This window comes from Carcharhinus amblyrhynchos, chromosome 2, assembly GCF_965287045.1.
Source record: "Carcharhinus amblyrhynchos chromosome 2, sCarAmb.v2.hapA, whole genome shotgun sequence".
NCBI classification, from domain to species: domain Eukaryota; kingdom Metazoa; phylum Chordata; class Chondrichthyes; order Carcharhiniformes; family Carcharhinidae; genus Carcharhinus; species Carcharhinus amblyrhynchos.
In genome coordinates, this window is record NC_137325.1 from 139,414,791 (window position 1) to 139,426,662 (window position 11,872).

At 48.8% G+C, this 11,872-nt stretch overlaps 1 protein-coding gene across 1 annotated transcript in view; it reads right to left on the reverse strand.

The window, feature by feature from the left end:
- The window catches only part of acvr2ba (activin A receptor type 2Ba), a 175,316-nt gene extending 170,716 nt beyond the window's left edge, over window positions 1-4,600 (reverse strand). The window contains exon 1 of the mRNA XM_080217611.1: window positions 4,326-4,600. Within this exon, the coding sequence (XP_080073737.1) occupies window positions 4,326-4,374 (49 nt within the window). The 5' untranslated portion in view covers window positions 4,375-4,600. The remainder of the gene's footprint in view (window positions 1-4,325) is intronic.
- Window positions 4,601-11,872: the final 7,272 nt, after the last annotated feature.

The window sequence follows — 11,872 nt, forward strand, 5'->3', positions numbered from 1 at the left end:
ACAACTGTGCCATGCTGCCCTTACCACAGTGCCATTATACCATTTCGGGTGTGGGGGGGGGCGTTTACAAAGACAGGGCTTGAGTGGGATTGTTGTTGGTGCAGGCTTGATGGGCCGAACAGCCTTCTTCTGCACAGTGGGAATTCTATAAACTGGAGTGGATAAACAACCAGTTAATAAGAAAATGCTTCCCTCTGAAAGGTTTGCACACATCCTTTTTGTTTGCATAAGTAAACAACATGAAAGCGGTGGACCATAAATCATTTTCTCCCCACTAAGTTTTGTAATTAAATAATCAACAAACCGCTTTTCGACTCAAATTGGAGTCAGAATTGAAACAGAATGCTCTCAGCCACCAGAAAGGCCACAAGTGGGCAAATTTCTCAATGGGCTGACACCAGTTTGAGAAAAAAACCCAACCTCAGGAGCTGTGGTTTGTTGTAAAACCCCAGCTAGTTCACTCATGTATCAGTCAGCCTGTCTGTACATCCCATGCTACAAGGCAACTCTCAAAACTCCTCTGTAACAAACGTGGCACAGCGGTTAGCACTGCTGCCTCGGTGCCAGAGACCCGGGTTCAATTCCGACCTCAGTCACTGTGTATGGACAGTCTGCACATTCTTCCTGTGTCTGCGTGGGTTTTCCTCCGGGTGCTCCGGTTTCCTCCCACTGTCCAAAGATGTGCAGATTTACAGTGATTGGCCGTGCTAAATTGCCCCTTAGTGCCAGAGGGATTAGCAGGGTAAATATGTGAGGTTAAGGGGCTAGGGTCTGAATGGGATTGTGGTCAGTGCAGACCTGATGGGCTGAACGGCCTCCTTCTGCACTGTAGGGACTCTATGATTCTAATATTCCTCACTTCCCAATTTATATCGCTGTTTTTCTCATGGAATCCAACAGCACTGAAGGAGGCCATTCAGCCCATCGGGTCTGCACCGACAACAATCCCACTGCAGCCCTATTCCCGTAACCCCACACATTTACCCTGCTAATCCCCCTTACACTAGGGGCACTTTAGCATGAACAATCGACCTAATCTGCACGTCCTTGGACTGTGGAAGGGAACCGGTGCATCTGGAGGAAACCCACGCAGTCACGGGGAGAATGTGCACACAGAGAGTGACCCGAGGCCAGATTTGAACCCGGGTCCTTGCGCTGAGAGGCAACAGGAGTAACCACAGTGCCATCCCTAAAGCACACTGTTGACTAAGGAATGAAATAATATATATATTTAAATGTGTACGTTTCAGAAGCCTGCAGAAAGTACACTGCAGGAGCCGGGTGAAATTTTCATTTTATAGATGGGTGCTGTTTTTCACTCTCCCTGCTCACCTCCCCCCAAACTATTCTGCTTCCCAAACTTGTGATATTCATGGAAGCACCATTCAGCCCAACAGGGGTTTACACCCCCCCCCCCCCTTGTGCAACATCTCCTTTAAAAACACAAGCATAGAAACTAGAAGCAGGAGTAGGCCATTTGGCCCTTCGAGCCTGCTCTGCCATTCATTTTGATCATGGCCAATCATCAAATTCAATATCCTGATTCCCCCCTTACCCCCATATCCCTTGATCCCTTTAGCCCCAAGAGCTATATCTAATTCCTTCTTGAAATCACACAACGTTTTGGCCTCAACTTCATTCTGTGGTAGTGAATTCCACACATTAACCACCCTCTGGGTGAAGAAATTTCTCACCTCAGTGTGGAGGTGAAAGGCGGAGCTTGCTAGTAGGGCCGAATGGCCTTCTTCTGCACCTACCTTCTATATTTCTACTTACCCCTTATCCTCAAACTATAACCCCTAGTTCTGGACTCCCGCACCATCGGGATCATTTCTGAATCTACCCTGGCTGACCCTGTTAGAATTTTATACATTTCTGCAAGATCCCCTCTCGCTCTTCTAAACTCCAGTGAATATAATCCTAACTGACTTGGTGTAAAACTGGAGTGAATCAACAACCTTAGGAAAGTGTGGACAAGTCAGTGATTAGCAAACAGAAATCCAACCATCACAAGCTAGAGAGAGACCAGGATAACACTGCATGTACACAATACACAATTTCAGCTCATTTTCCCTCCCATTATTCTGAGGGAACCTGAGGATTTTCTCCTAAATTGAAAAATACAAAAGTCTGAGGTCACATACCAACCGACTCAAGAACAGCTTCTTCGCTGCTGCCATCCGACTTTTGAATGGACCTACCTCGCACTAAGCTGATCTGTCTTTACACCCTAGCAATGACTGTAACACTACATTCTGCACCCTCTCCGTTCCTTCTCTATGAACGGTATGCTTGGTCTGTATAGCGCGCAAGAAACAATATTCTCACTGTATACCAATACATGATACAATAATAAATCAGATGCACTGAATGGGGAGCTGGATTTGAGAGAGTGAGAAAGTTTTAAAAAGAGTCACTTGAAAAGCAGCACAATCATTCCCCACTCAGGCTGGTCACAGTGTTTCACTTTAGAATCTGAGAGAGAGAGATTGGGAACACAAAGAAAAAAAAGTGGGGGGAGCAGTTGACCACAAGCTTCCGCAGTCAAAGAATGAATCAGATTTTTCTTTTGCTCTCTCAGTGTTACAACTCTGTTCCACCACGTGCCTCCCTTAAAACACAATCTTTCCCTGCTCTCTCCCACCCATCACTGCCCCCTTTTCTCCCATTTCGGATCCACAGTTGACACGGAGCCAACCCCATGTGATAATTCCAGCCTCCCCACAACACACACCCACAACCTAAACACACAAAAGGCAAAAAACAGCTTAGGGCACATGCAAAACTTCAGATAGAGAAGAGGGGGATTTTTACATTTAAATCACATCAGTAAAGCACCCCCCAAAACAAAAGGAAACGAGGGTGGAAACATGTATTAGTGGAGTGCACATATTTAATAACTCAGCCTAAATAAAGCTGTGCGCAATTTCCTAGAGAGAGTGTCCAGTGTGTAGCTCGCTGTGTTTGCAAACATTCTTCCTCGCCACTATATTGCAAAAAGAAATGTTTCCAACGGACGCCTCGACTTCTTTGTTTCCATCATCGCCACTTTCTGTGATTATCCCACCACCAGCAGAAACGTGCTGAGATCCCTCTCTCTCCTCTCCAAAGTTACGAGAAGGGCACAATGTTTCACTTTTGGGGTTACAACGTTACCCCGCTGCAACACACAAAAGGAGAGGGGGGAGAGAAACGTGTCTTATCTTGCTGGTGTGATAAGTTGGACATTTTGAATGGGGAGGGGGGGGGGGTTTCAAATAAATTCCTCTTACGTATCAAGGAGGGAGGGAATTACACAATAAGAAGCCAAGATAGGAGGGAAAGGCAAGATTATGTCTTTATTTCACCTGATTCATTTTTTTAAAAAAGATCAGTTTTGTGGATTGGAACTTCTCCCCCCACCCCCCTGTTTGTGGTTCCAAGTACAAAATGTTCAGGGATATATGCGGCTGAATCCTTTTACAACTCCCCCAGTCCCAAACAGCTAACAACTTCTCAGTTTACCAAATAAAAGAGATACCATATAGGGATAAACCACACACACAGTTCTCCAATATTTTTTGAATGGGCAAAAAAACCTTACTAAATAAAAAGAGATACTATAAGTATATATAAAAACACAGCTCTAATATGTTTCGAATGGGGCGTAAAACAATTATTAAGAGATACGATACAGTTATAAACACACAGCTCCAATTTTTTTGAATGGAAAAAAGCTAAATAAAAGAGATGCTATCTAGTTGTAAAACACACACAGCTTCAATATTTTTTTCGAATGGGGACACAAAACACGTACTAAATAAAAGAGATACGATATAGTTATAAACATACACAGCTCCAATATTTCCGACTGAGGCATAAATAAAACTTACTAAATAACAGAGGTACTATCTCGTTATAAAACACGCACACACCTTTCCAATATTTTTTCAATGGCCACAAAAAAACTTTTAAAAAATCACCCCTGCACACACATAAAAAAAATCTCTGCTTACAAAATAAAACTTCGAATCGCCCCACTTTGCAAATCAGGCCATATGAATCAGAGAATATAAAAAAAAACAGAAAATAGGAAAACCACATATATCATACAATGCAAAACTACACACAAAACCCAGTCAACCTCCCGCAGGATCAACCACAAACATCTGTAATCACTTACAAACCAAAACAAAAATCAAAGCAACACAAGGATAAATAATCTGAATCTCCCTCCTCTTTATCCACAAGTCTTGAGGTTTCATCTCATGTTCATACAAGAGAAAGAGACACACAAAAATAAAATGAGAACGGGGAAGGGGGGGTTCTCAGCCACCAATTCTTACCTGCAGAAAAAGTTGCTAGAAGTATAAAATTCAAGCACCTTATAATCATATTTAAATGCACCAATGTTGGATTGATTTCCTTCGGTGGAGCATCCGTTCAGCTGGGAAACATTTAAAACATTTTTTTCTGGTTAACCTTCCCCCAATTCCTTGTGTTAAAAAAAGAGTAGATTTCTTTTTTTTAAAAAAAAATGACACAAGAGTGACCCAGGGCCCGTAGATGTCCACGATCAGTAGTCCAGCACACCAGAAAAACACACACACAGAAAAGCAAAGCAATTGCTTATTTTTGTTGTTGCTGGAACCACCACCACCACCACCACCTCCTCCTCCTCCTCCTCCACCTCTTCCAGTGTTCCCTTCTCTCCTCCTCCTGGTGGTGTTCTCCTTTCCTTTCAAAATAATGATGAGGTCTATTTATATAATTATTTCTGCCTTGTGAGAAATGCAACAACAACAAGAAGCGGGGAGAGAAAGAAAAAAAAAGTTCCACTCTTGTTTTATGCTCAGCTTAAGTCCAGTGCAACAGCAGCGACCGCAGGGCTGGCTTGGTCTTCTGGAGCGGCAGAGCTTGGCAAAGATTCAGCCTTCGCCAGGGCTGGGGCATAATTTTTTGAATGGCCCGACTGCGTGGTGAATCCACCAGAAAAAAAAACTGAACCCAGTCCAAAATGGCTTCTAAAAAACCTTGTCCAGCAGTGAACAGGGAAACCCGGATGTTTGCTACACACACACACACACACTGGGAGAGAGAGAGACAGAATAATAGCAGCACCATGTGTCAACTACACAGCATTGACTCCAAGTGACACACACACACATACACAGGCAGAGAAATCTTGCAATAGATACATGCTTGCGTATTTGTGTTTTATTGCCATACATACAGGAGAGAGAGATGGGGGGATGAAATAAACACAATCTTGTCACACTGAAATCTTTCAGTATCAAACACTGGAGAGAGAATTTATCTTCACCCGCTCGGAATTCTCTTTAGAGTTTAATCATCTCCCTCCCCTTTTTTTCTCTAACCCCCCCCCCCCTTTCTATTTGATTTTTTTTTAAAAAAAGCAACACCTTTCTCATTTTTTTGCTGTTTAGAATGACTCAGGTCCCCCCCCCCCCACCGCTTTGTTGGAGTAGGTGGGTTGTGATTGGGGAGAGGGGGGGTGGTGGTGGTGGTGTGGGGTGGTGGGAGCTCTTTTGAAATTTGCATTCCAGCAATTTGCAGTTTGTTCGCCGAGTAGAGGATTTGCTATCAGCCAATCTCGGCAAAGCGTGCCGGCTCTCTCTGCTTCTTAAAGCGGCCAGTGCACTTCCAATGGCTGTGTGTGTGAAAGTGAGTGTGTGAGAGAGTGAGAGAGACAGTGTGTGAATGTGTGTTTGAGTGAGTGAGTGAGTGAGTAAGTAACTAAATGAATGAATGTGAGTAAATGTGCGTGTTTGTGTAAGTGAATGAATGTGTGAGTGAGCGAATGTTTGAGAGTGAATGTGTTAGAGATTGAATGAGTGAGTGAGTGAATGAATGAGTGTGAGAGTGAACGAACCAACGAGTGAGTGAGTGAGTGAATGAATGAGTGTGAAAATGTGTGAGATTGAATATGTGTGTGTGAATATAATCATAGAATCCCTACAGTACAGAAGGAGGCCATTCAGCCCATTGAGTCTACACCAACCACAATCCCACCCAGGCCCTGTTCCCGTAACCCCACATATTTATCCTGCTAATCCCCCTGACACTAGGGGCAATTTAGCATGGCCAATCCACCTAACCCGCACATCTTTGTGTTGTAGGGGGAAACCGGAGCACCCGGAGGAAACCCATGCACACATGGAGGGAATGTGCAAATTCCACACATGATGTGGGATGCCAGTGTTGGACTGGGGTAACCTCCACACAGACAGTGACCCAAGGCTGGAATTGAACCCGGATCCCTGGCACTTTGAGGCAGCAGTGCTAACCATTGTGTCACGGTGCCACCCCGTGCCGTCCCAAATATGTGTGAGTGAATGAGCGTGTGTGAGTGAACATGTGTAGGTGAAAGAGTGACTGTGTGAATGTGAGTGTGTGTGAAGAGGGGGGTTAGGGATTGTATTGACTCTTTGGTGTATTTGCCAGCACTTTGCACTCTGGATTCCTGCAATCAAGAATGACTTCAACCAATTACATCTTCGAGCAGTGATCCACAGTTCTATTAACCCACAAATCCATTGGGTGGCACAGTGCTTAGCATCTCTGCCTCACCTCGCTACGGACCCAAGTTCGATTCCCAGCTTGGGTCACTATCTGTGTGGAGTTTGCACATTCTCCCCGTGTCTGTGTGGGTTTCCTCCAGTTTCCTCTCACAGTCTGAAAGACATGCTGGTTAGGTGCATTGGCTGTGCTAAATTCTCCCTCAGTGTACCTGAACAGGCGCCGGAGTGTGGCAATCATAGTAACTTCATTGCAATGTTAATGTAAGCCTACTTGTGTCAACAATTAAAAATAAATGGTTCTCTTTCCCCCAGCAAAATAAAGAAACTTTAATACTGGGAATTATTTACTGGTGAGTGTGAGGTTCAGTTCTGCTACTCACTAACTGAAGCCTGGTCCATTCTCACTGCATCCCATTTTGCAGTTAAGCAGGAGGTTTGTCGATTTGGTGTCACACTCTGCGCTTGTTTTATTTAGATTTTATCTCTTGCCTTCAATTTCATTTCACTCAACATGTGGCGTGCCAAATATTTTGGGTAGAATGCAATAGATGGCAGAATGGCAGATTTACCCTTGAATGGAGTTGAGGGAGGGAGGGGAAGGGGGTGTACTTTCAGGGAGGGGGGGCTGCTCTCTCTCTCTCTCTCCCTCAGGGAGGGGGGGCTGCTCTCTCTCTCAGGGAGGGGGGCTGCTCTCTCTCTCAGGGAGGGGGGGCTGCTCTCTCTCTCAGGGAGGGGGGCTGCTCTCTCTCTCCGGGAGGGGGGGCTGCTCTCTCTCTCAGGGAGGGGGGACTGCTCTCTCTCTCAGGGAGGGGGGCTGCTCTCTCTCTCAGGGAGGGGGGCTGCTCTCTCTCTCCGGGAGGGGGGGCTGCTCTCTCTCTCCGGGAGGGGGGCTGCTCTCTCTCTCAGGGAGGGGGGACTGCTCTCTCTCAGGGAGGGGGGACTGCTCTCTCTCAGGGAGGGGGGCTGCTCTCTCTCAGGGAGGGGGGCTGCTCTCTCTCTCAGGGAGGGGGGGCTGCTCTCTCTCAGGGAGGGGGGCTGCTCTCTCTCAGGGAGGGGGGGCTGCTCTCTCTCAGGGAGAGGGGCTGCTCTCTCTCTCAGGGAGGGGGGACTGCTGTCTCTCAGGGAGGGGGGCTGCTCTCTCTCTCAGGGAGGGGGGACTGCTGTCTCTCAGGGAGGGGGGCTGCTCTCTCTCAGGGAGGGGGGGCTGCTCTCTCTCTCAGGGAGGGGGGACTGCTGTCTCTCAGGGAGGGGGGCTGCTCTCTCTCTCAGGAAGGGGGGACTGCTGTCTCTCAGGGAGGGGGACTGCTCTCTCTCAGGGAGGGGGGGCTGCTCTCTCTCAGGGAGAGGGGCTGCTCTCTCTCTCAGGGAGGGGGGACTGCTGTCTCTCAGGGAGGGGGGGCTGCTCTCTCTCAGGGAGGGGGGACTGCTCTCTCTCAGGGAGGGGGGACTGCTCTCTCTCAGGGAGGGGGGGCTGCTCTCTCTCAGGGAGGGGAGCTGCTCTCTCTCAGGGAGGGGGACTGCTCTCTCTCTCAGGGAGGGGGGCTGCTCTCCCTCTCAGGGAGGGGGGCTGCTCTCTCTCAGGGAGGGGGGGGCTGCTCTCTCTCAGGGAGGGGGACTGCTCTCTCTCAGGGAGGGGGGACTGCTCTCTCTCAGGGAGGGGGGCTGCTCTCTCTCAGGGAGGGGGGGGCTGCTCTCTCTCAGGGAGGGGGGACTGCTCTCTCTCAGGGAGGGGGGGCTGCTCTCTCTCAGGGAGGGGGGACTGCTCTCTCTCAGGGAGGGGGGGCTGCTCTCTCTCTCTCAGGGAGGGGGGGCTGTTCTTTCTCGGGGGGGCTGGTCTCTCTCTGAGGGAGGGGCGGTTGCTCTCTCTCAGGGAGCAGGGGCTGCTCTCTCTCTCAGGGAGGGGGCTGCTCTCTCTCTCAGGGAGAGGGGCTGCTCTCTCTCAGGGAGGGGGCTGCTCTCTCTCTCAGGGAGGGGGGACTGCTCTCTCTCGGGGAGGGGGGCTGCTCTCTCTCTCAGGGAGGGGGCTGCTCTCTCTCTCCGGGAGGGGGGGCTGCTCTCTCTCTCAGGGAGGGGGGGCTGCTCTCTCTCTCAGGGAGGGGGCTGCTCTCTCTCTCAGGGAGGGGGGACTGCTCTCTCTCTCAGGAAGGGGGGACTGCTCTCTCTCAGGGAGGGGGGCTGCTCTCTCTCAGGGAGGGGGGCTGTTCTCTCTCAGGGAGGGGGGGCTGCTCTCTCTCTCAGGGAGGGGGGACTGCTCTCTCTCGGGGAGGGGGGCTGCTCTCTCTCTCAGGGAGGGGGCTGCTCTCTCTCTCAGGGAGGGGGCTGCTCTCTCTCTCAGGGAGGGGGGCTGCTCTCTCTCAGGGAGGGGGCTGCTCTCTCTCTCAGGGAGGGGGCTGCTCTCTCTCTCAGGGAGAGGGGCTGCTCTCTCTCAGGGAGGGGGCTGCTCTCTCTCAGGGAGGGGGGACTGCTCTCTCTCTCAGGGAGGGGAGGCTGCTCTCTCTCAGGGAGGGGGAACTCTCTCTCAGGGAGGGGGGCTGTTCTCTCTCAGGGAGGGGGGCTGCTCTCTCTCAGGAAGGGGGGACTGCTCTCTCTCAGGGAGGGGGGACTGCTCTCTCTCAGGGAGGGGGGACTGTTTTCTCTCTGTCTCTCTGTGTTGTATTCACCTCTCAGGCAAACCCTCACAATGGGTGCAATGGATACTTGTTACGCCAAGAGGAATTTTTTTCTCCCCAGGGATTTCAATTGTATCCTTCAACCCAAACACTGCAACCTTTCTTCTTATCCAATAGTTAGCTTTAAATGTTTCACATTGTAAACTTCATAGAATCCCTAATGCTGAAGAAAGTCACTTAGTTCATTGAGTCTGCACCAGGTCTCTAACAAATCATTTTAACCAGGGCCTATCCCATATCCTCATGTATTTCCTCCAATAATCCCCTAAAGATAAAAAGCGTGGAACACTACAGAGCAATTTAGTCTGGTCAATCAACCTAACCTACTCATCTTTGGACTGTGGGAGGAAACCGGAGCCCCCCAGAGGAAACCCGCACAGACACGGGGAGAACATGCAAACTCCACATAGAAAGAGACCCAAGCCGGGAATCGAACGCGTGTCCCAGGCGCTGTGAGGCTGCAGTGATATGATGTGATTTGATTTATTATTGTCATAAGTATCGATAAATAGTGAAAAGTATTGTCCCTTGCGCACTATACAGGCAAAGTCTTTTATTTGTCACAAGTAAGGCTGGCATTAACACCACAATGAAGTTACTGTGAAAATCCCCTAGTCACCAAAACACACGATGCCTGTTTGGGTCAATGCATCTAACCAGCACATCTTTCGGACTGTGGGAGAAAACTGGAGCACCTGGAGGAAACCCATGGAGATATGGGGAGAATGTGCAGACTCCGCACTGACAGCGACCCAAGCCAGTAATCAAACCTGGCTCTGTGAGGCAGCAGCGCTAGCCACTGTGCCACTGTGCCACAGGCATATCATTCATAGATAAGGAGAGAAGGCAGAATGTAGTAAGGAATCAAATTAAAGCGTTGTTAGAAAGTTTAATAGAGTTAGAATGAAGTTTTAAAGCATAGAACAAAAGTAAAATATAGAATTAGAACGCAGCTTGCAAGAAGTCACCTCGCTCTGGCGCCATCTTGGGAAAGTTTCTAACCATTGTGCCAGTGTGCCACCTTCAGCCTCTCAGTAAATAACAGAGACTCTTACTTTCTGACATTACAAATGGCAACCCATCTGTGGGCAAAAGGAAAACTCCCCAGAGGTATTTGCAAAACCTCTGCCACGCAGAGATACCAAGCTGTGGAAATGAGCTTGCTTTGATAATTACTTCTTACAACCAAAACTCCAAGTTGCGTTAAATTAGCTACGACACCAGGAGGACAATTTCCGCTCAGAGATGCAGACCTATTACGTAGATCCCTTCCTGGGCCATGAAGTCTTGCCCTCCTTTTTCTCATCTACAAGCTACTCCCGAGTAGATGAAATGGGACTAGTTCAGTTTAGGAAACCTGGGGCCAGCATGGATAGGTTGGGCCAAAGGGCCTGTTTCTCTATGATTCTCTACACACACACACACACACACACACACACATGCACACAGGGGAGGGGAGCTGATAGCCTGTAATAAGTGTTTGGAGGAAGAAGTCCCTTCACTAAAACCCCTTCATTTACAATCCCAGCGGCGGTACAGAGTGCTACCAATCAGCAGCCTATCCTCAGAAGCGCCAGAGGAACTGACACTCCCAGTTAGATACAAGGGAAAGACTCCCTGATTGGCACATCATTTGACTCCTTAATCTGGGAGTTCATATACCAATAGGCCAAACTCAATGGCCTGATTGAAGTCATTACATTATGGCCTTGAGGTATTATCGCTGGACTCGTTCTAGGGACCTGGGTTCGAATCCCACCATGGCAGATGGTGGAATTTGAATTCAATAAAAAAAATCTGGAATTATTGATCTACTGATGACCACATAACAATTGTCGATTGTCGGAAAAGTGGTTCACTAATGTCCTCTAGGGAAGGAAATCTGCTGTCCTTACCTGATCTGGCCTACCTGTGACTCCAGACCCACAGCCATGTGGGTGACTCTTACCTGTCTTCTGAAATAGCTGAGTGAGCCACTCAGTTCAAGGGCAATACATAGCGATGCCCACGAACCTCGAATAAAAATAACATTGACAATTGTTTTACATGTCGACCAACATTGGTTCCTGTTTCACCAATGTTTCCATTTTATATTTTTCATCCTTATTTTTTATTCCCTTGATGACCTTGTCCCCTCCCTACCTCTGCAATCTCCTCCATCCCTCCACGGCCTTCCCCCCTTCCTACCTCTGCAATCTCCTCCATTCCTCCTTGGCCTCACTTGCTCCCTAATCTGTTCCAGCCCCACAATCCTTCTGTGCAAAATCTACAGATATCCCCACCCCCCAATCCCCACCCCCCCAATCTCCGCCCCCAATCCCCATTCCCCAATCCCCATCCCCCAAATCCCCACCCCCCAATCCCCACCCCACTATTCACTGACAGTAAATTCTGTCTCCTGTGGCTCCAAACCTCACCCAGAATCTGGCCACTCTGCCTGCTGCTATCCAGGCCTGGCCCTGGAATTTCTTATTTCCCTATGGGCAGCACGGTGTCACAGTGGTTAGCAGCGCTGCCTCACAGCGCAGATTTGATTCCCAGCTTGGTTCACTGTCTGTGTGGAGCCTGCACATTCTCCCCGTGTCTGCATTGGGTTCCTTCGGGAGCTCCGGTTTCCTCCCACACTCTGAAAGAGGTGCTGATTAGGTGCATTGGCCGTGCTAAATTCTCCCTCAGTGTATC